General features: G+C 43.7%; 1 protein-coding gene across 6 annotated transcripts in view; it reads left to right on the top strand.

Moving 5' to 3' along the window:
• Window positions 1-8,033: 8,033 nt before the first annotated feature.
• LOC129865070 (membrane-associated guanylate kinase, WW and PDZ domain-containing protein 2-like) overlaps window positions 8,034-25,149 on the top strand; it is a 290,642-nt gene continuing 273,526 nt past the window's right edge. For 4 of the 6 annotated variants that reach the window (XM_055937536.1, XM_055937535.1, XM_055937541.1 and 1 more), the window contains exon 1: window positions 8,035-8,584. In XM_055937536.1, the coding sequence (XP_055793511.1) occupies window positions 8,287-8,584 (298 nt within the window). In that variant the 5' untranslated portion in view covers window positions 8,035-8,286. Of the gene's footprint in view, window positions 8,585-25,149 lie in introns of all 6 variants that reach the window. The other 2 variants (XM_055937540.1, XM_055937537.1) reach the window with 2 other exon arrangements.

Here is a 25,149-nt window from a genome sequence, read left to right as displayed (position 1 = left end):
TACCTGTCAAAACCATGAGCCTGTTCAACTGTTGCCAAAGAAAAACAGCCATACTTTTATTGTGAAACATGCGCATCATAGTCTCACACATTTTGAAGGATCAAGTTGTCTTGTCATTTGTTCAGTGCTCTGTCTGTTATTCATTCTAGGACTAGGTGGTGGAGAGAAGAAACATGGGCCTACCACCAGTAATATTAATGTCTACTTGTTTCTAAATATGATACTATATAGTTAGGGCCCTATGTTTTGGATAATCATGTCACACGAACTGTATTTTTTCATCAAACTGCGCCCTTTTCTTTTGGTATCAGATGGTCCAGAACCAAATCTCCAGCACCATCCTCCAGCACCATTCTCCAGCACCATCCTCCAGCACCATCCTCAGACAATTCCTTTCATTGTTGGTGTAATTCTCCTTTTTGGAAAAGGCTTTAAATAAAGGTTAAAATCTAGGCCCTGTGTTTTGGACATGATAGTCCAAAACACAGGGCCCTAGATATAGTGTATGACAGTGATGTAATAGTGTACTGTGGGCCTAGAGAGTGGATCACAGGGAGAAAATAGACCAATGGAAGCCTTTAGGCAGGCTGGGCTGTATGAGAGGAACACAGAGAGGAGGACTCTGGGAGACCTGACTGACATTCACCAGCAGCCAGACTGATGCCGGCTCAGCTCAGTCCATGGACTGTAAGTGAGAGATCTGCCTTTGAACCAGACCCAGACAATGAGCACTACTGCCTGCAAGGTCCTATGAGCCGCCCCCCTAACCTCTCAACCTCCTTCCTTTTCAGCCCTCAGTAGACCTGTGTTCAAATAGTCAATCAAATATTTCAAATACTTTAGCTGTACTTGTTCGAACTTGCCTGACGCATTGGACCCACTTGTATAGTCCCAAACGTGCAAACTCCGTCCATCTGGAACTCCAGAAAGGTTCAAGCAAAACGCTCAAATATTATGTGAACCCAGTTCTAGGCCTGTTGTGTTTCCTCCTTTCTCAGCCGGTCCCGCCTTCCCTCTCATAGTGTGGGCTCGCTGACAATGCCAGCCGATGCTGTCACCGCCCCGGGCTCGGCACTAACTAACGACCTCACAACAAGGACGCCCTTTGGATCATTCCCTGTCACCGTTGGTGAAGTGCTTTAATTCCTTGCCCTCTCTGTCTCTGCCACTGCACCACACGGCCCTGAACGGCATGATTAAAGACTGTCATCTGCCACTGCACCACACGGCCCTCAACGGCATGATTCAAGACTGTCATCTGCCTGTGCCTCATCACAGGGTTATGCCAGGTCGAGATGAAACACCCACAGCCAACAGCTAAAGGTGGTTGCTGTAACAGGGCTAATCCTCCCATGTCTTTAGAATTACATCTGATAGAGGCAATGGGGAAATGTCAGGGTTAGAAGTTGCAGGCTTTACCTATGAGTCATGGATCACAGAGCGCCACAGAGAGATCCTATGTTGAAACTGTAATAAGTTTAACCTACATGCATTCTTCTAAAGGCCAAAAAAGAGGTTGCTATGCTTCAGATATGACTTTTGACACTGTTCATGTAGCGTTGTTTTAATTCATCTTCAGCAGCAGCTTTGGGTGGTAATAATATCAGTGAAAGGAGTATGGTTGGTGAGATGTCAGAAGAGCAGAAAGGTGTCACAGTTCGATCTGTCTACGTGTTTGTCAAACATGCTTTGTGACATGATGTTAAAGCCAGTTCCGGTTAAGTCCATCAAACCGTCGGCGTGGCGTTGACTGTGCAATAATGACAACGTTCGGCGTTGATGGATGAGGAGCCCTGGGACATCAGTCCATGACAGATTACACCGTATGACTGGAACTTTCCCTCTCATCACACCATAGAATCAGCAGAGGACTACACTAGATACAGCAGTGGGAGGCTCTGTTTTCAGATGACCTGACCCGTGTGTGTAACTAAGAGTGGTTAAAAGCCTGGAGTGTTGGGAGAAGGAAGGGGGACTTATCTCTGAGCCGATAGGGAGGAGACACTTGTCCTCATTTATGTCCTGAAGCAGTGTGTGCTTCTCACTGGGACTCTCCAGAGTGACTGCCACTCGCTATTGCTACGCTGTGATTCCGCCTCAATCACTCGCTGTAAAAGCCCTAAATATATCCTCCAGTCACCACTAGCACAGCGCTGGGGAATGAGGGAAGAGGAGAAGGGGGGGTGGAGGGAGGGAGGTCATCTGCCGTTCATTGTTTTAAAGAGGATCAGCTTGTCAGAGCTGGTAGACTGATTTAATGTCCTTGCCATACAACAAGTAGTGGTGTTTCTCATTCACACACTGAATACTGTGAGACAACTAAAAAATACATGGTAGTGTGGCAAGGGACTCCAATGAAGGAACAAAAGAGTTTATGAAGACCAGAGCTTCGTATATGAAGCAGTCTCCAGTACATAATGTGGAACTCCTCAATGAGTTCCCTTTTAGAGTCTGTGGAAATCAATCAAAACAGTGTTCTACTAGCTAGTTCCCCCATTGAAAGGTATGAATAATACCTTATCTGAGAGCATTGTGAGGCGGTGGTGTATCGACTGATTCATTGGTGAACTGAACATGCAGCTCAGTTTTTCAGGCCTCTTCCATTTCCCCCTCAGTAAACAGTAATACACTCATTGTGACATGTCCTTGACGCATTTCAAACACAAGGACTGGCTAATTGTCAACATGGCGAGAGATTTGAATCTCCTTCTCCTTCTCTTTCGCAGCCATTCTGTGCCCGAGGAAAACCAGAGGATGCGGCAGCTGTATCGGTTCGGCCACCCTACTTCTCTTGGCATATTCAATTCCTTAAGGCGCGCATAAGAGAGAGAAAACCCTTTATTAGGCAGCTAGCTAGGTCGAACAGATGGCGGCGCAAAAGAACACGTCAAATAAAGCAAACGCAGGATCGCAGAAGGCCCGTTTATTATCTCCTTGCCCTGCCGACGGCCTGGAACAAACAGGCCCCGTTCAATTAATCCACCGCTTTTTATATCGAGAGATGGAAACTCAAGCTGCCAAATCACCGTCAACAAGACTTACACACTTCATTGCGGCGACAATGATCATCACTTTAAGGGATAGCACAAAGCGGCCATTGTCCTCTCCAATCACAACTCTCTCTGTATGCTGTGTAGCAACACAATTGGAGCCATTAGCCTACATTGCTTTATTCCTGGACCAACTTTAATTGCCTTGAAATTACCCCTGTCATAATCATTACATCACGTAGCAGCGTAGCATACAGAGGTCCTGCAGGCAGCATCACCGTTAGAGCCAATTGGCAGCTCCCATCTGGAGCAGTGCATTATGGAAGAGTGGACAGTTCCCACAGCAGTCCTTCACAGCTCCAAAGCCCATTGTGCCAACTCCCATACCAGTATCACACCTGCTGTCCCTCCTACTGTGAACCACTCAGTCGACGAAACAGAGCGATGGGTATGTGCTTAAAAAGTTCCTGAAGATACTGCAAGGGCTATAATGTTTTCACATTCTGATATGGCTAATGGACAATCTTTCACACTTAAACATTAGCATACATGATTATCTATCCTACTCTGCCTTTCTAAGGTCTTTAAACGCCAAGTTAACAAACAGATTACCGGGCCATTTCGAATCCCACCGTACCTTCTCCGCTATGCAATCTGGTTTCAGAGCTGGTCATGGGTGCACCACAGCCACGCTCAAGGTCCTAAACGATATTATAACCGCCATCGATAAGAGACATTACTGTGCAGCCGTATTCATCGACTTGGCCAACGCTTTTGACTCTGCCAATCACCACATTCTTATCGGAAGACTCAACAGCCTTGGTTTCTCAAAAGATTGCCTCGCCTGGTTCACCAACTGATTCTCTGATAGAGTTCAGTGTGTCAAATCGGAGGGCCTGTTGTCCGGACCTCTGGCAGTCTCTATGGGGGTGCCACAGGGTTCAATTCTCGGGCCGACTCTCTTCTCTGTATACATCAATGATGTCGCTCTTGCTGCTGGTGATTCTCTGATCCACCTCTATGCAGACGACACCATTCTGTATACATCTGGCCCTTCTTTGAACACTGTGTTAACTAACCTCCAGAGGAGCTTCAATGCCATACTACTCTCCTTCCATGGTCTCCAACTGCTCTTAAATGCAAGTAAAACTAAATGCATGCTCTTCAACCGATCGCTGCCTGCACCTGCCCATCTGTCCAGCATCACTACTCTGGACGGTTCTGACTTAGAATACGTGGACAACTACAAATACCTGGGTGTCTGGTTAGACTGTAAACTCTCCTTCCAGACCCACATTAAGCATCTCCAATAGAAAATTCAATCTAGAATCGGCTTCCTATTTCGCAACAAAGCATCCTTCACTCATGCTGCCAAACATACCCTCGTAAAACTGACCATCCTTCCGATCCTCGACTTCGGCGATGTCATTTACAAAATAGCCTCCAACACTCTACTCAACAAATTGGATGCAGTCTATCACAGTGCCATCCGTTTTGTCACCAAAGCCCCATATACTACCCACCACTGCGACCTGTACGCTCTCGTTGGCTGGCCCTCGCTTCATACTCGTCGCCAAACCCACTGGCTTCAGGTCATCTACAAGTCTCTGCTAGGTAAAGCCCCACCTTATCTCAGCTCACTGGTCACTATAGCAGCACCCACCCAAAGCATGCGCTCCAGCAGGTATATCTCACTGGTCACCCCAAAAGCCAATTCTTCCTTTGGCCGCCTTTCCTTCCAGTTCTCTGCTGCCAGTGACTGGAACGAACTGCAAAAATCACTGAAGCTGGAGACTCATATCTCCCTCACTAGCTTTAAGCCCCAGCTGTCAGAGCAGCTCACAGATCACTGCACCTGTACGTAGTCCATCTGTAAATAGCCCATCCAACTACCTCATCCCCATACTGTATTTATTTATTTATCTTGCTCCTTTGCACCCCAATATCTCTACTTGCACATTCATATATATATATATTTTTTTTCTTCTGCACATCTACCATTCCAGTGTATAATTGCTATATTTTAATTACTTCACCACCATAGCTTATTTATTGCCTTACCTCCCTTATCCTACCTCATTTGCACATACTGTATATAGACTTTTTCTACTGTTTTATTGATTGTATGTTTGTTAATTCTATGTGTAACGCTGTGTTGTTGTATGTGTCGAACTGCTTTGCTTTATCTTTGTCACGGCCGTCGAAAGAACTGGACCAAAGCACAGCGTGGTGAGCGTACATATTCCTTTTATTAAGATGACGCCGACATAAACAATACAAAAACGACCGTGAAGCTTAAGGGCAATAGTGCCACAAGCAAAGACAACTTCCCACACAGAAAGGAGGGAAAAGGACTACCTAAGTATGGTTCCCAATCAGAGACAACGATAGACAGCTGTCCCTGATTGAGAACAATACCCGGCCAAAACTAAGAAATACAAAAACATAGAAAATAGAACATAGAATGCCCACCCAAATCACACCCTGACCAAACCCAAAATAGAGACATAAAAAGCTCTCTAAGGTCAGGGCGTGACAATCTTGGCCAGGTCGCAGTTGCAAATGAGAACTTGTTCTCAACTAGCCTACCTGGTTAAATAAAGGTGAAATAAAAAAATACAAAATAAATCCACCAGTCCTGGATGTGCCATACCAGAGCACACCCTGACTCAGTTTAATCACAGTCTGTTATTCTAGTCCCATTCATCTCACCCCTTGTGTAGACGATGGCCTGAACTCCTCCCCAGCATCAGTATTCTGCCACCCTCTGAGAATTCCTCTCCTTGGTCAAACACTTCTTCCACGGAATTCCAGCCTTCAAAATACTCCTCTTTTTCAGTTTGACCGGAGTCAGTGGTACTCCCACCTCTGGAATGCAGAGGGCCGCTTCTCTGGTTGCTTGGGAGGAGTCTATATCCACTGGCCATTGTTTCCATCACTTATCAAGGATACCAAAAGTGACTCTTAGAAAACATAATTATAATGGTGTTAGAGAAAGCTGTAGAAATCAAATCTCTATCTAAATGAATGTTTCTGTGCTACAAGGCATATTCAACTACCGAGTAAAAAGAACTAAAAGACCCTCCATAGGAAGGACTTGATAATTATGACATAATAATTGGGATATTCTGAATGAAGACGGAGTGGCATACTGCGTTGGCCTACTTATCATCAGAGAGATTGAGCCGCTTTGAGGGAGAAAGTTGAAAGAGGATTGCCCACAGAGTTGAAGATACTACACTGCTTATAGAACTAAAAACTGTATGTCTCCTGGGAGAAGGTGGTTCCTAAATGAAATACTTACGTTCCTGTTTGAAGATGGATTATACTGGGAGAAATAATAACTTTTAAACTAATTTGGCTCCCTTTTAGATTAATTTTAGAGGAATGGGAATATTGCTTCACTTGAAGGAAATCTCATTGGAAATCTGGGCAAAAAAGAGCAATAAATATTTAATTGTCTTTTGATTGTCAGGATGTAGGGAGACAGGAAGATATGACTGCACTTTTGGGCAAATCTATTTAAGTATACTAGACCACAGCATTTTAATTGTGCTCTTCTCTCTGTGTCTATTGAAGAGCATGTTGTCTTACTGAGCAGGGACATGAGGCTCTGTGGCCACTACAGGCCATGTACACCATCATCGGATTATCTCCTAATTCATCCAGATGTACACAGATTACACTTCGATCCACTTTCCTGTCATATTCACTCTAATCTACAATGGCCGTGGGATAGTCCTGTATAATCTGCATTATTTAATTACAGTTAATCTGTTCTCATTTGGAGAGAAATAGAAACCGAGGGTGGCAGCAGTCTCACTTAAAGGCTTCAGATTGTCTTTCATTTGTCTTTTCCCTGCATCAATGCTCAGGGTAAACAAAGGAATTCATGTATTCAAGAAAAAGAGTATCACAGAGACCCTAAATGATGATGATACACTTCCAGTGCCGGTGCATCAGATTCCAGTGCAGATTCCAGTGCATGGATTCAGATTTTGATATCTGAATCCAGTATGTAAATGTATATAAATGTGTTCTGTCTTGCCAGATATCAACCCTAGCATATACAGTAACATTCAGGCCAAGGTGTGCTGTGAAGTGAGGGTTATGTGTGGTTATGTGGCAGGAACTTGTAGGCTAGCATCCTGGACTGCAATCAGAGACTGTTTGCATAAGAGTCGCCTGACCATAATGCATGTTGAACTAGGGGAAACAAATCAAAGTAAACAAGTGAATAAAACTTTTACAAGCCAAAAACCTAAATAAACAGAGTGGAGCCTAGGGAAAAATCTGCAACAACAGTATTGAATATTGTATAAAACAAACGTTGTACTGTACGGTAGCTGTGTAGCCTACCCTTTAAATTGTAATATCAACTAAAAGGCCTCCACTCATTCAAACATTTATGGCCATACTAGAGGACTAGTCCCATGTGATTAGTTGACATACAGTAGGAGTGTCTGGCAGGAGGACCATTGTGCCACAATAAGTGTTTGCAATTACATTTTGTTTTATTCAAGTGCAAATAAATAGGTATTTACATAACAACTAAGTTAGTGTCATTGCAGTGCAGGTCAATGTTGTTACAGCATACAATTTCAACTGTTCAACTTGTTAAACGTATACCAATGTAATTACCATGAAATACATACATATTGTGGAACTGAATAGCCTACAGTGATTTTTGGTTGTAGATATTATCGTGAATACACAAGTAGGCTATATGTAAGTGTAGCAGCATAAAATAGGTTTCAAAATCGAACACGAGAACAATGGGCATACAGAAAATATCTGTTTTTATTTTTTAAATGCCACCTTCACTATAGGCAACTCTGCATCCTACAACTGTGGAATTTCGACAACAAAGTATCCATGTCTATAAGAACTCGGAAAATGTGTCTGTGAAAGATGGAGGCGAGGCAGCTGCTTTCTGCTTCTCCCCAGTTCAGGCTGATCTGATGCGTGTGGCTATGCCAGTGGAAAATACCGTTAATTTCTCTCCTTCATTTTTTCCTTTCTGCGGGATGCTTCGGATTCGGGAGCCTTGCCTTCTCTCCTCCTACAGACATCACATCCGGGTCAGTTGGCTGCAACTGTGTGTATAGCGAGCTCAGTACAGCAACGCAGGCTGAGACAGCTGCTGTGTATCCTGTGCTGACATGGATACTACCACTGGCGTTTGTTGAAACTGTTCACCATAACATCAATCTGGGAAGCTAAAACCAGGGACGCCCGCGGACAGGACCGATCATTTATTGCATGGGTGCCCTCAAGGGATAGCCACTATTCAGCCATGTCCAAAAGCCTGAAGAAGAAAAACCACTGGACCAACAAAGTCTATGAGAGTGTCCTTTGCAGGAATAAGGAAGGGGAGCTTGGGTTCGAGTTGAAGGGAGGCGCGGAGAATGGACAGTTCCCTTATCTTGGGGAGGTTAGGCAAGGCAATGTGGCCTGCCAGAGCGGCAGACTGTCCCAAGATGAACTACTCCTTGAGGTCAATGAAACGCCAGTGGCCGGACTAACCATCAGGGACGTCCATGCAGTGGTCAGACACAGCAAAGACCCTGTCCGCCTTAAGTGTGTCAAACAAGGTGAGTGAACTGTTTGCGCGACTCTGTTATGCACTCTTTTGTCAGCTGTTGATACAAAAAATGCTTTGACACGTATTTCTATTGTTCCCCCCAAAAATATTCAAATAATGAATCTTTTAAGTTGAAAGAAGACGCGGCTAGGGAGCGCAAACTTTTCTTTTTGCTTCCTGATCTATTTTGTTCAAAGGGCGGACGTGCAACAAAGTTACATTCAAATGATGGTTATTTTGTAGCACAGCTCCTTGAATTTCTCTATTATACAGTTCATGTTGCTAAGTAGCAGAATTGGTGTCATGACTGGAATGGGGGTGTGTTATGTTTGAGGAGGTGTAATCGGATTCAGTTTGCATATCCCGGAGGCCGTCGGCAGCTATCGATGATCTTGTAAAATATGCTGTACATTTTTAATGGTTTGAACATTTTCTGCATTGAGTCATGTTTTGGAATTTATGTCGTTGGCCCGGCTGTCAGACAGGGTGGAATGTTACTCTGGAATGTTATTGTCAGGCGTGTGGGTGTGGCATTTTGCTTAATGATTTAGTAATGTGAGTTCTGATGTTGGCACATTTAAATGTTATAATTTATTTTCAGGGACATATTCTACTACATAAGTATCACATTTCTTGAATTAATTTAGCGAAAAAAGGTACTGAAGTTTGAGAAATAAGTCACCCATGCCATGGGCAAATTTTTGTAATTTTTATGGATACAGTATTCAGTTATGCCTTCCGGGAGTAATTGCTTCACGTGCTGATTGGGTTACATTAGATGCCCATGTGCCCATGCAGGCTCGCGCCTGAAGTCAGAAGAAGGCTTCAAGGTTTGGAAACATAGTGACATGAAATATGTATCCCTTATTGTTCAACTCTAGATGGTTTGTTTGGAGTTACAATGTGTAGACTACTCGTCCATGTATTATTTGTAAACCATATCAGGAGACAAGGCTATTGAACAATAACATTCATTGATTAGACTTGTATTGTTTTGGGCACCTTAAGGTCAACAGTCTTCTGGAAGGGACTCTTATAGAAAACATACATGCTCAGTATGCATGGAGAATATAGCCTATGGGAGTTCCTTTGTGGGGGAAACTGGACTCATTATGGTTGTAGTGAAGGTGACAGCTATGAACCGTTGTTTGTGATCAAATGTTTTTTTATTTAATAATACTTTTCAACAAACATGAAGACATACAAAATGAAGTTTCACCTCCCACCCCATCCCACCCCACCCGAGAACCTAAGGGATCAAATGAAATGAACATACATGGATCAAAAAAGAAACAAAATAAGCTCAAAGCAACACAAAGTGTTTCAGCTGCAAGACGCTGTTGGTTCAAAGTGTCTTCTTTAGCTCCATGAATGTGAGCAGTAGACAGCTCTATATAAATAACATGCTGCTATGAACCTTTCAACTGCATAGGCTATGGGGTTTTACTGAATATAGGCCTACTTTCTGATTGTGGGCAGCTTTAAACACACACAGTAGTTATGATAGAGAGCCTATAGATTTATAACACTTGCAGGAAAACCTATATTTCCATTGTACATAGTGACTATCCTATGCCCTTCCCTACAGATTTCTTTCATCTCCTCTGAGATAATAACATGGCATGTTTTGCATTTCAGGCTGGGTGAGAGATCTGTCATCTATCCTCTTTGGGGTAAAAAAATAAGCAAAACCCTGTAAGGAGCTTTGGATCAATGTCTTTGGCTGTGTGCTTTGTGTGATTGGGAGGCCGTTCCACGTCATACCCAGGGGATTTACTCAAATGAAAGATATATGAACCTAATTTTCACACTTCCTCTGTTAGACACGTCCCCATCGGATTTCTCAAGCTGTGGAAGTTTTGTCATGGCTTTGTTTGGATCACTTGAATTACTCTCTCTTGATATAGTTGTTTATCAAGCAGGTCTTGCTTGTGCCAAAGTTTTTATCTTTTAATTACAGATGTGGACATACTTTGATTGGACAGTAATATGCTCCTTTTTAAATTATCACATACTAATGAGTTTGATTCAATTGCTTTTGTATCTTTCAGTGAAGATGATTCAGATGGCTCAGATCTGTTCCATTTAGAAGCTCTTTGTATCTTTCAGTGAAGATGATTCAGATGGCTCAAATCTGTTCCATTTAGAAGCTCTTGGTATCTTTCAGTGAAGATGATTCAGATGGCTCAGATCTGTTCCATTTAGAAGCTTTTGGTATCTTTCAGTGAAGATGATTCAAATGGCTCAGATCTGTTCCATTTAGATGCTCTTTGTATCTTTCCAGTCCAAAGAGCTTTGGTATGCCAAAGAGACGGTGCGTGTCAGGTCTGATATGACATGATATGGAGATTCCCCATGCAGATTGGCAGGGTAGACAGTTTATCCCGACTGCTACTGTCTTGCCCATTCAGAATAGATTACACAGTAATATATACAGCACAGTGGCACAAGTCGGATAGTGACCTTGAATGTTTTGATGCCACATGCCAGTCCTCTTATCAAGAGAACTGGGGACACCGCTGAACGTAGCCAAAGTGCTCATCATTCTCAGCCATGACAGGGTTATAAGCAAAGATACATTTCTCCTAGTCCTATTTTAGCACAATAAACCAATGGCTTGCCTGTCCTAGATAGCTCAAGGAAGCCAAAGTGTCACTCTTCCTCTTCTTCCAGTGGAAGGGCAGTATCGCTGACAAGTTTACACGCTTGGTTAACCTCCAATGGTTGCTCAGGGTGTTTTAAATAATAGATCTCATGTTGAACGGTGTGATGCTTCAATAAGGTCATAACTCGAACACATCCTCCCCCTCAGACTATTGCTTGACACATTCCTTCCTCCTTCATTGTGGTCTTTGATGCCATTAAATAGTTCTAGATCCCAGTTTAATGGGTTTACAGCCCTGCATCTCTGTTTTGCAGTTATGTGATTGGCCGTGCTGGAGCGCTCAACTTTAACCCTTGTGTGGTGTTCATGTTTTTGTTATTCACCCAATGTTCGCGGGTCTGATGGACTCTGGCTATTCTGGTTGGAGCCAGTTTGCGCTGTTCTGTGAAGGGAGTAGTACACAGTGTTGTACGAGATCTTCAGTTTCTTGGCAATTTCTCGCATGGAATAGCCTTCACTTCTCAGAACAAGAATAGACTAACAAGTTGCAGAAGAAAGTTCTATGTTTCTGGCCATTTTGAGCCTGTAATCAAACCCACAAATGCTGATGCTCCAGATACTCAACTAGTCTAAAGAAGACCAGTTTTATTGCTGCTTTAATCAGCACAACAGTTTTCAGCTTTGCTAACATAAATGCAAAAGGATTAGCTAACACAATGTGCCATTGGAACACAGGAGTGATGGTTGTTGATAATGGGTCTCTGTATGCCTATGTAGATATTCCATAAAAACATCTGCTGTTTCCAGCTACAATAGTCATTTACAACATTAACAATGTCTACACTGTAGTTGTGATCAATTTGGTGTTACTTTGTGCTTTTCTTCAAAAAACAAGGACATTTCTCCGTGACCCCAAACCTTTGAACGGTAGTGTAGTTACAGCAGGCCAAGGTAGGAGAGTCAGGCACACACACACAACATCATCACTCACACTTACTTCCGGTATTGGAGTTGTTCGTTTTTTGGGTCGGGCGGATGGGGCACCATCCTCCTCCTCACGATGGCTGCAGAAGCTGGGGTCCTTGGGATATGTTGCCTCCTCTGGATTTGAGGTCTTACCAATGTCTTGCACAGCTCCTCGAGAATGAACCGTCTCCTCTGGAGCTTCCCTCTGTTCCAATCTGGGTTCAACACCATCCAGTTGACAAATGCGCTATATGCCGAGATGTCCAAGTTGTTGAAGAATATCACAAGTGGCCAGCGTAGGGTTCTTCTTTTGCAGCTGTAGCCAGTCACCAGCTTGTCTAAATTGTCCACCCTTCCTTTTGTGGCATTGTCATCCATTACGATTTCTTGTTTTTGATGTTCCTGGCCACAGATTCTTCCATTCCTATGCAGCGTACTCATGAGTACCACATTTTTGCCTTTCTTTGGCACGTAAGACACTAGGGACATGTCGGCTGTGAACACGAACCTCGAGGAATGGATATGCCTGTTCCGTGTATTCAACAGCTGAGGTGGGAGCTCTGGCTTGTTTTTCGTACTGTTCCAACCATCGTCAGCTTCCTCTTGAGGAGCTCCTGTCCCAGCTTGAGCGAAGTAAAAAAAAGTGACGTTGTGGCCACGGAGTCCCTGTGTCACGTCCAGGACAACCCACACCCCTTGGTTCTTCTCAGGGGCTTCTCCATCTGGCTTCCCTGTATGCACTTGCATATTCCACGCATATGATGAAGCAGCATCACAGGCAGCCCAGATCTTGATTCCATATTTTGCAGGTTTAAACAGTAGGTACTGCCTGAAGGGGCAGCGGCCCCTAAATGGCATAAGCTGCTCATCAACAGTAACGTTGGGCCCAGGGTTGTAAAACAGGGGAAGGCGGTCCACTCACTTGTCCCACACTGACCTGATTACAGCTAACGTGTCTCTCTGCCAACAAGCTGGTCTGGTGTCTCGGTTATCGAAGCAGATAATCCTGGAAATAATGTGGAAGTTTTCCAGACACATTGTTCCACACACACACACACACACATACACACATACACACACACACACACACACACACACACACTGCAACTAAATGTGAGAATCGGAGGTCTTCATTGGTCCTCTAGGAGAGGGTTAGATGAGATTGCCAGCAGCAATCAACTCTGTGCTCAGGATGTATTTAGAATATCTCAACCACAGCTGATTGGGACATTACCCAAGATAGGACCCAACATAGGACAGTTACACCCTGAAATTGAATGGATAGACTCAGACAACTGCGGTCTAATGAATCTTCACCATGCGAAGGACACAAAAGAGGTATGACTGGCAGGCAGCAGAACCAGCTCTGTTTTCTGGTATAGCCTCAGTCAGTGGACTGACACTAGCGGTGTACTCCTATGTAAAGGTGATTGTGTGTTTGTCACTAAACCCATCAACTCCTGCTCTGTATTCTGGTATAGCCTCAGTCAGTGGACTGACACTAGCGGTGTACTCTTATGTAAAGGTGATTGTGTGTTTGTCACTAAACCCATCAACTCCTGCTCTGTATTCTGGTATAGCCTCAGTCAGTGGACTGACACTAGCGGTGTACTCTTATGTAAAGGTGATTGTGTGTTTGTCACTAAACCCATCAACTCCTGCTCTGTTTTCCAGAGGCTAAGCTATGGTTCTGCAAACCAGTCTGCTTTCCCTCACAGCCAGGCTCTGCTTCTCAGCCAGTCTTAGTCAGAGCGTGGGTACGGAAGTGGGACTGTATGGCACCATAGTGAGACACCAGTTTCTCGTGACAGACGAAACATTGAGTAGCTGGCCAGGCCAGCTTGAACATGAGATTTGGTTCTGAGACTAGTGAGACTGGCTGAGTGCCCAAGATGCAGACTTGGCCTCCCAGAGAGGTGGTGGCGCAGGTACGAGGAGCCATTTCCAGGTCAGCTCGAGGCGTTAGTGGTCCTCATCCATGGCCCACTAGGCACCCTGGCTAGAAAAATGAGTTAAGTCTGAGTGGCATGGGCTCTAGACTCTGTGGACTCCTGGAGCGTTGGTACTCTGCACAGCAACAGGCAACCATGTCCATGACTACCCTCCGAGCAAAGAGAAGGCATCTATAAACTTTGCTGGCTTCATTTTAAAACCACTCTGTCTTTTTCTCCTCGAGCGCGCCAACCAGTCAAGAGCATGCTATCTGAAGGAGAGAGGAGGATAGGGAGGAGGGCCTGACTCAGCAACACCCTCTCCAGCATGCGCACCCCACACAGGGGGGTACATTTTTCCCTCACTAGTAACAACATACACAGACAGGAAAGCACAGCCTGTCTGAGCTCTAGGACGTTGAATTGTGTTGCAGCTCAGCCTGTCTGTTAAGCACTCATATGTTGCACAGTTGGTCAGAATTACTGGTATAATCACTTTGGATACAGTTGAAGTCGGAAGTTTACATACACTTAGGTTGGAGTCATTAAAACTCATTTTTAAACCACTCCACAAATGTCTTGTTAACAAACTATATTTTTGGCAAGTCGGTTGGGACATCTACTTTGTGCATGACACAAGTAATTTTTCCAACAATTGTTTACAGACAGATTATTTCACTTATAATTCACTGTATCACAATTCCTGTGGGTCAGAAGTTAACATACACTAAGTTGACTGAGCCTTTAAACAGCTTGGAAAATTCCAGAAAATTATGTCATGGCTTTAGAGGCTTCTGATAGGCTAATTGACATAATTTGAGTCAATTGGTGGTGTACCTGTGCATGTATTTCAAGGCCTACCTTCAAACTCAGTGCCTCTTTGCTTGACATCATGGGAAAATCAAAAGAAACCAGCCAAAATCTCAGAAAACAAATTATAGACCTCCACAAGTCTGGTTCATCCTTGGGAGCAATTTCCAAACGCCTGAAGGTACCACGTTCATCTGTACAAACGATAGTACGCAAGTGTAAACACCATGGGACCACGCAACTGTCATACCGCTCAGGAAGGAGACGCGTTCTGTCTCCTAGAGATGAATGTACTTTGGTGCGAAAAGTACACATCAATCCCAGAACAACAGCAAAGGACCTTGTGAAGATGCTGGAGGAAACCGGTACAAAAGTATCTATATCCACAGTAAAACGAGTCCTATATTGACATAACCTGAAAGGCCGCTCAGCAAAGAAGAAGCCACCACTCCAAAACCGCCATAAAAAATGCCAGACTACAGTTTGCAACTGCACATGGGGACAAAGATTGTACTTTTCTGGTCTGATGAAACAAAAACAGAACTGTTTGGCCATAATGACCATCGTTATGTTTGGAGGAAAAAGGGGGAGGCTTGCAAGCCGAAGTACACCATCCCAACCGTGAAGCACGGGGGTGGCAGCATCATGTTGTAGGGGTGCTTTGCTGCAGGAGGGACTGGTGCACTTCACAAAATAGATGGCATTATGTGGATATATTGAAGCAACATCTCAAGACATCAGTCAGGAAGTTAAAGCTTGGTCACGAATGGGTCTTCCAAATAGACAATGACCCCAAGCATACTTCCAAAGTTGTGTCAAAGTGGCTTAAGGACAACAAAGTCAAGGTATTGGAGTGGCCATCACAAAGACCTGACCTCAATCCTATAGAAACTTTGTAAGCAGAACTGAAAAAGCATGTGCGAGCAAGGAACCCTACAAACCTGACTCAGTTACACCAGCTCTGTCAGGAGGAATGGGCCAAAATTCACCCAACTTATTGTGGGAAGTTTGTGGAAGGCTACCCAAAATGTTTGACCCAAGTTAAACAATTTAAAGGCAATGCTACCAAGTACTAATACTAACAGGCCCCCATTAACATCGACGGGGTGTAGTGGAGCGCTGTCGAGAGTTTCAAGTTACGTGGTGTCCACATCACCAACAAACTATCATGGTCCAAACATACCAAGACAGTCGTGAAGAGGGCACCACAAAACCTTTTCCCCCTCAGGAGACTGAAAAGATTTGGCATGGGTCCCTAGATCCTCAAAAGGTTCTACAGCTGCACCATCGAGAGCGTTCTGACCGGTTGCATCACCATCTGGTATGGCAACTGCTCGTCATCTGTCCGTAAGGCGATACAGAGGGTAGTGCGTACAGCCCAGTACATCACTGGGGCCAAGCTTCCTGCCATCCAGGACTTATACAATAGTCAGTGTCAGAGGAAGGCTCATAGAATTGTCAGAGACTCCAGTCACCCAAGTTATAGACTGTTTTCCTTGCTACCGCACAGCAAGCAGTACCGGAGTGCCAAGTCTAGGACCAAAATGCTCCTCAACAGCTTCTACCCCCAAGCAATAAGACTGCTGAACAATTTTAAAAAAAACACTGGACAATTTACATTTACCCCCCCTCCATTTGTTTTGTACACTGCTGCTACTTGCTGTTTATTATCTATGCATAGTCACTTCACCCCCACCTACATGTACAGATTACCTCAACTAGCCTGTACCCCTGCACACTGACTCGGTACCGGAGTCCCCTGAATATAGCCTCTTTGTTCTTATTGTGTTACTTTTTATTATTACTTTTTATTTTAGCCTACTTGGTAAATATTTTCTTAACTCTTCTTGAACTGCACTGTTGGTTAAGGGCTTGTAAGTAAGCATTTCACGGTAAAGTCTACACTTGTTGTATTCGGCGTATGTGACAAATAAAGTTTGATTTGATGTCTAGGGTACACACACACACACACGCACAGACACACACACACACACACACACACACACACACACACACACACTACCTGCCTCTGGGACTATTCTTCTGCTGTTTCTCTTCAGTCATGCGTCCTAACGTGCCCTGTGTGCGCTCACTCACAAACCCCTTAGGTTGTCAGCGTACCTGTGAAGCAGCGAGGCTGGATAGAGGTGGAGACATCCTGCTACTGTATGCTGTTTTTACACTGACTCCCAGCCTGACCTCTGGGGACAGCTAGGTAGTGATACATCAGACCAGACACTCCCACAGCACAGCAGACCTGTCTGTCTTATTCATCCTATCGAGCTGGCCAACTCTCTCCATCAACCTCCACTCGAGGGGGTTCCATGAACTGTATGGAGGAGCTCCACCACGTTCTCTTCACCGGGGACTGGTGTCCATGATATTATGGGGAGTTTTTCTGTTGTGTATCTTGTGAACACAAAAGTTGGGTCTGTGTTAGATGTTTCACCAGAGATGGTAGAAATCAGCTTTGAGATGTCTGCGTTAAAAGACAGTATTATCATGTCGTCTGTGTCACAGCATTGGAGACTATAGTGAAGTAGCCTGTAGTAAAAGAGCAAAATACTTCTCTGTTACTCTGCAAGACACTGCCGTTAGTAGCAGTTTGAAAGTATCTCTCTGACTGCCAAGGGACATAACATATAACCTAACCTAAGCAGGTACTTCATCCAGACAGACCTAGATGATAAATAACTTTTCTATTATTTCTCTATTTTCTTTCTCTCTCTTCTTTCTCTCACTGTTAGTCTTTAACTGTTATTTATGAAGCATCTGACGAATAGCATTTGATTTGAATAAAATGCATCTGTACCTACAGTATTTACTGGTACTAGATATTTGGCATTTGACACAGATACTGCTGCAAGCCAGATTCAATCTATCTGTTCTCCATATATAGTGGCTGACCAGCGTCCGTTACCAAGGAAGCTAAGCAGAGACACCGGATGTCATTATCATACTCTATTTGACATAACCACACTCTGTGAAGTGTCTCTATGAGATGTTTTTACATTTTATTTTGAATCCACTCAGATGCTAAAGGAAATGGGCTTTTTAAAGCTCCACAGAGAACAAACCAGAATGTGTTGTTACCAGTGCTATCATGAAACCACTTATCTGTACTTGTGTGATATATTATATTAGGGTCATCCCTGGTTCGCCTATAGCTTATTGGATTTCAGCTGAAGTTATTTATTTTGAATCTCTGGGCTTCTGTCAGATGTGTAGGTTTAGATACACGTAGATCTATAAGTGAATGATTGAAATGATACGGCATGGTGTATTATATTCAGGAAGTATGTTTTCCAGAGGGTCCAACATATGCTGTATATGCTCACATTAATCCCTGGTATTACAATCTCAAGATGTACATTGTGGAAATTTGGATGTATTGTATTTTAATGCCATAGAATGTCACACTCAAATACTATTTACTCATTTATGATTACAATGATGCACACACACACACACACATGCATGCTACATGTTCATGTTTTTAAACATATGTAAATTGTAAAGTCTTTTGTCTGTAATGTCTTTTTCGTTACATATCAGACCCCAGTAAGACTAGCTGTCCCCATTGGCTAATAGGGGATCCTAATAAATCAAATGGACACACTTTAAGCAATAACTCTTATATCAGATATGAGCGCTCACAATCACATCCAGACAAACATTTATACTACATTCAAAGCAAACCATGTATATCCAAACCACAACTGAAACCGCAAGCCATCTCTGTTTCACAGTTGAAGGGGATATTTTAAAACTCTCTCTAAGTAGTGAATATGGGATCAGACTCTGATGATGTTTGAAAGACAGAGTATAATTGACATACACTGAGTGTACAAAAAATTAGGAACATCTTCCTAATATTGAGTTGTATCCTTTTTTTTTGCCCTCAGAACAGCCTCAATTCGTCGGGGCATGGACTCTAAAAGTGTCGAAAGTGTTCCACAGGGATGCTGGCCATTGTTGACTCCAATGTTTCCCATAGTTGTGTCAAGTTGGCTGGATGTCCTTTGGGTGATGGACCATTCTTGAGACACATTGGAAACTGTTGAGCGTGACAAATCCAGCAGCGTTGCAGTTTCTGACACACTCATGCCGGTGCGCCTGGCACCTACTACCATAACCTGTTCAAAGACACTTAAATATTTTGTCTTGCCCATTCACCCTCTGAATAGCACACATACACAATCTGTGTCTCAGTTGTCTCAAGGCTTAAAAATCCTTCTTTAACCTGTCTCCTCCCCTTCATCTACACTGATTGAAGTGGATTTAACAAGGGACATCAATAAGGGATAATAGCTTTCACCTGGTCAGGCTGTGTCATGGCAAGAGCAGGTGCTCATAATGTTTTGTACACTCAGTGTATATCATTATCCAATCAGAAGTCTCTTGAAGTGTAGATCCAAAGCCGACCCAGACAGTAGTGCTGAGCGATAAACCAACATTTTTGTTATTTTTGGTTTTTAAACAAGTTATTGACCGACATCGGTTTAATTATTTGAATTCCATTTCATTCGTTTTTTTTCTGTGATCTCAATGCAGTTTCTGTAGACATAAATCAGATGAAGCCTGAACTGTGCGATGTAGTAGGGAGTTGTAGTTTCCAATAGGCCAATATTCTACATAGTTTAGCACAGAAAACGTGGTAATTAACTACAATTACCATAATCCATTGCGAGCCCGCTTAAACTTGTCCAGTCAGTGCGGAGCAGACACGGAGACTGAGAGAAGAGAGAATTTGCGATCGAGAGGGCTAGAAACCAGTTGCTTTGGGAGCCTGAAAATACATGATCTAAGTGATTGATAGTTGGTATTCAGCAGTCATAAAAGTATGCCTTATTTACTTTGAAGAACTACTAAAATAGTTATTTTGTCAGACAGCATAGGCAGCAGCCCCATAGAGATGAGATGATGACTTGGAATGAAATAATAAAGTAATCATATATTTTATTAAAGTAAAGTAATGTGAATAAATTATGGTTAATAAGTGATAAGAAGAAATGAACAGTCACTACCATCATGAGACTTGTATTGTTTTATTCTGTGTTGTTACAGCCTTCAACCAACATAATGCATAGTGCATTTCATTTAAAAAAAGAAATAAATGAAATCAAAAGTCGTGATTTCTTTTTTTGTCATCGTACCAAAGCCGAATTGATCTCAAAATGCACTAATCGCTCAGCTTTACCAGCCAGGCATACCAGCCAGCCAGTGGATGAGCTGCAGTAGTTTCTCTCCAGTGAGTGTGAAGGCCGACTGGTGTGTGGGTGTGCCTGGCAGTATCAATTCCACCTGCTGAGCATCTGACTGCAGGGCTGTGAAGGTATCCTTGATCAAGGACATGGATTCCACCATAAAGATATTTCAGAACCACCAGACTGGAGCTAGCAGTGTTTCCTGTAGATTAGCTAGGCTGGTTTTTAATGTTTTTTTTTTAAAGGGTTCCAAAAGGGTTCTGCGACTGTCCCAATAGGAGAACCCTTTTTGGTTCCAGGTAGAACTCTTTTTGGTTCCAGGTTCTTCAAAGGGTTCTCCTATGGGGACAGCCGAAGAACCCTTTTTGGTTGTAGATAGCACCTTTTTTCTAAGCGCGTAGGGGAAACGCTGAAGTGTATCTAAACGTCCTTTTAAGCAGAACCTGAACAGGTCTAGACTGGACCAGTTGTTTTCACTATTGGGAGCAACATTTCATAAGGGCTGTATTTCATATGTGCAGCCATACAAGCAGAAGCCTCTGAAATGTAAAGCATACCTCTTTAGAAATCCTAAACACATCTACTTATACCCGCTATGCATTGAAAGCCCCAATGTGTTGTGTTCTGCATGCGCTGATGTTGATACAGAGTCTGGTCGAGTGTGGAGACGTGAGGCAGCACACTAACAGTACCTTAGCCATAAATATGTCCCCGTGTGATGTTTGTCATCTAGGGATGATGAAGGTTCCCTCCCTCCTTCCCTCCCTCCCTCCATCCCTCCTTCCCTCCCATGGATAAGGAGATTCTCATCTTTTCTACACAAATCAAAGTGTCGGGCCGAGGCGGGGATTTGCCTGCCGTAAATGCATGGTTTCTTCGGGGGCTAGCAAAGCGCTGGCTCGCTATTGATGCCAATCAAAGTTGCCTACAGGAACAGTGTTGGCACTCTGTCAATGTGATTATAGAGTAGGAGTGTAGCTCGCGTACAACCCAGCGCTGTCGAGGAATCATGAATCATAAAGAGATGAAGGATTTTACACTGCATCTGTCACGGTCGTCTTGTGGTGAATGAGTGGACCAAGGCGCAGCGTGAGAGAAATACATCTTCCTTTTATTAGACGAAGACGTAACACGAAAACGAAAAACACTTACAAAACTAACAAAACAATAAACGACCGTGAAGCTATAAACGAAAGTGCACACACAAGCTACTAACGTTCAACATAGACAATTACCCATGGAAGCCTACTGTCTATGGCTGCCTAAAATATGGCTCCCAATCAGAGACAATGAATGACAGCTGTCTCTGATTGAGAACCATTCAGGCAACCATAGACTTGCCTAGACAACTATACTAAACCCAACCGCATACACTCAACAAAACCCCCTATACAATACAAACACCCTAAACTAGACAAAACACACAAACATCCCCCATGTCACACCCTGACCTAACTAAACTAATAAAGAAAAGCAATATAACAGAGGCCAGGGTGTGACAGCATCTCTTTAACCATCTGCAGATGCTCTGAATGGTTGGCAACCGAACATTTATACAGTATAGTGTAAAATGCAGTGACAAAACATGCATACTGAAAACACAGGCCTTTGGAATCTTGGAGAAAAGCATTGGGGGTTGAGAGAGAGAGAAACTTACTTATAAAACAGAGCGAAAGAGACTGTAGAGAATATTCTGCAAACCCCACAGCCTGCACCGGTTCATGCTGAATCACTGGGAAAGGGAACAATCAATATTGAAGTGAACTGTTGAAGCCCCAGTATTCAGAGAGGCTGGGGAGCTGCTGTGTATCTGAGAACTAGGATGGACTGGCCACTGGCTGCTACAGCAAACAGAAGCTTACCTTCACCTCTCTCTCTGTGTGTGTGTGTGTGTGTGTGTGTGTGTGTGTGTGTGTGTGTGTGTGTGTGTGTGTGTGTGTGTGTGTGTGTGTGTGTGTGTGTGTGTGTGTGTGTGTGTGTGTGTGTGTGTGTGTGTGTGTGTGTGTGTGTGTGTGTGTGTTTCAGAGAGTGCGAGAAGGGAAACATCAAGAGAGTGAGGAACAGTGTGTGTGCTTCATAGATCGAGCAAGCTGGCAAACTCAAAGAGAGTGCGGAACAGACAGAGTTGCTTTTTTCAGGTAGAGGCAGATCTGTTCTATGAAGATGCAGGGGAACATTGATTTACTGCTGCCCAGTATAGATCCCACAAGGCTCATGCGAAGGATAGTTACGTCTAGCCCTACAACTCAATTCAATTTAAACTTGCTAGTAGTACAGTATCTCTCTAGCTTTCTCTGTCCCCTCCTCTCTCGATCTTTACATGTCTCATCTCTCCTTTCCGTTTTCTCCCCGCAAAGAGAGGTCATCCTAAGACCTCACCACAGCCCATAGTTAAGCCCAGTCGTTTCAACTCCTTGGAAAAGAGCTTCTTGCAACTTTGCTTCTTTCTCTCCCTCCCTCTCTCTCTCTCTCTCTCCCTTCCTCTTTCCCTCTCTCTTTCGCTCTCTCTCTCTCTCTCTCTCTTTCTCCCCTTTTCATATTTCATCCCATTTTCTGAGAAGAGGCAGCAGGTAATGGTGTCTTAAATCAGTCCAGAAGGGAAGGTGGACAGGGAGGAGGGGGGACTCGCTGCCATCCTGCACCCATAGACACAGACATTATTCATGCTTTCTAAGAGTCAGTGGGAGAGAGAGCTCCTGAAATAAAGCCTGTGGCACTGACTGAGACACAGGCCAGTCCTAATCCTCCATCGAGAGATGAGAGAGAGAGATGGGGCCTAGGCCCTTTCCAACGTCCGGCTGCTATATCAGGTGCCTCTAAGAAACATCCTCCCTTTGGATAGAACCCTGAGGACTTTAATACTGTCTGTTTGGATAGAACCCTGAGGGCTTTAATACTGTCGGTTTGGATAGAACCCTGAGGACTTTAATACTGTCTGTTTGGATAGAACCCTGAGGACTTTAATATTGTCTGTTTGGATAGAACCCTGAGGGCTTTAATACTGTTAGTTTGGATAGAACCCTGAGGGCTTTAATACTGTCTGTTTGGATAGAACCCTGAGGGCTTTAATACTGTCTGTTTGGATAGAACCCTGAGGACTTTAATACTGTCTGTTTGGATAGAACCCTGAGGGCTTTAATACTGTCTGTTTGGATAGAACCCTGAGGGCTTTAATACTGTCGGTTTGGATAGAACCCTGAGGGCTTTAATACTGTCTGTTTGGATAGAACCCTGAGGGCTTTAATACTGTCTGTTTGGATAGAACCCTGAGGGCTTTAATACTGTCTGTTTGGATAGAACCCTGAGGTCTTTAATACTGTCTGTTTGGATAGAACCCTGAGGACTTTAATACTGTCTGTTTGGATAGAACCCTGAGGACTTTAATACTGTCTGTTTGGATAGAACCCTGAGGACTTTAATACTGTCTGTTTGGATAGAACCCTGAGGACTTTAATACTGTCTGTTTGGATAGAACCCTGAGGACTTTAATACTGTCTGTTTGGATAGAACCCTGAGGACTTTAATACTGTCTGTTTGGATAGAACCCTGAGGGCTTTAATACTGTCTGTTTGGATAGAACCCTGAGGGCTTTAATACTGTCGGTTTGGATAGAACCCTGAGGGCTTTAATACTGTCTGTTTGGATAGAACCCTGAGGGCTTTAATACTGTCTGTTTGGATAGAACCCTGAGGTCTTTAATACTGTCTGTTTGGATAGAACCCTGAGGACTTTAATACTGTCTGTTTGGATAGAACCCTGAGGACTTTAATACTGTCTGTTTGGATAGAACCCTGAGGACTTTAATACTGTCTGTTTGGATAGAACCCTGAGGACTTTAATACTGTCTGTTTGGATAGAACCCTGAGGACTTTAATACTGTCTGTTTGGATAGAACCCTGAGGACTTTAATACTGTCGGTTTGGATAGAACCCTGAGGGCTTTAATACTGTCTGTTTGGATAGAACCCTGAGGACTTTAATACTGTCGGTTTGGATAGAACCCTGAGGACTTTAATATTGTCTGTTTGGATAGAACCCTGAGGACTTTAATTTTATTTTATTGATTTTTATTTTACCGTTATTTTACCAGGTAAGTTGACTGAGAACACATTCTCATTTGCAGCAACGACCTGGGGAATAGTTACAGGGGAGAGGAGGGGGATGAATGAGCCAATTGTCAACTGGGGATTATTAGGTGACCATGATGGTTTGAGGGCCAGGTTGGGAATTTAGCCAGGACACCGGGGTTAACACCCCTACTCTTACGATAAGTGCCATGGGATCTTTAATGACCTCAGAGAGTCAGGACACCCGTTTAACGTCCCATCCGAAAGACGGCACCCTATACAGGACAGTGTCCCCAATCACTGCCCTGGGGCATTGGGATATTTTTTAGACCAGAGGAAAGAGTGCCTCCTACTGGCCCTCCAACACCACTTCCAGCAGCATCTGGTCTCCCATCCAGGGACTGACCAGGACCAACCCTGCTTAGCTTCAGAAGCAAGCCAGCAGTGGTATGCAGGGTGGTATGCTGCTGGCGTTAATACTGTCTGTTTGGATAGAACCCTGAGGACTTTAATACTGTCGGTTTGGATAGAACCCTGAGGGCTTTATTACTGTCGGTTTGGATAGAACCCTGAGGGCTTTAATATTGTCTGTTTGGATAGAACCCTGAGGACTTTAATACTGTCTGTTTGGATAGAACCCTGAGGACTTTAATACTGTCTGTTTGGATAGAACCCTGAGGACTTTAATTCTGTCTGTTTGGATAGAACCCTGGGGGCTTTAATACTGTCCGTTTGCATAGAACCCTGAGGACTTTAATTCTGTCTGTTTGGATAGAACCCTGAGGGCTTTAATACTGTCTGTTTGGATAGAACCCTGAGGGCTTTAATACTGTCTGTTTGGATAGAACCCTGAGGACTTTAATACTGTCTGTTTGGATAGAAACCTGAGGACTTTAATACTGTCTGTTTGGATAGAAACCTGAGCGCTTTAATATTGTCTGTTTGGATAGAACCCTGAGGTCTTTAATATTGTCCGTTTGGATAGAACCC

This window comes from Salvelinus fontinalis, chromosome 11 (genome assembly GCF_029448725.1).
Source record: "Salvelinus fontinalis isolate EN_2023a chromosome 11, ASM2944872v1, whole genome shotgun sequence".
In the NCBI taxonomy this organism is placed as follows: Eukaryota; Metazoa; Chordata; class Actinopteri; order Salmoniformes; family Salmonidae; genus Salvelinus; species Salvelinus fontinalis.
The sequence above is the reverse complement of the archived record's forward strand: the minus strand, read 5'-3'. Positions and strand labels throughout refer to the sequence as shown.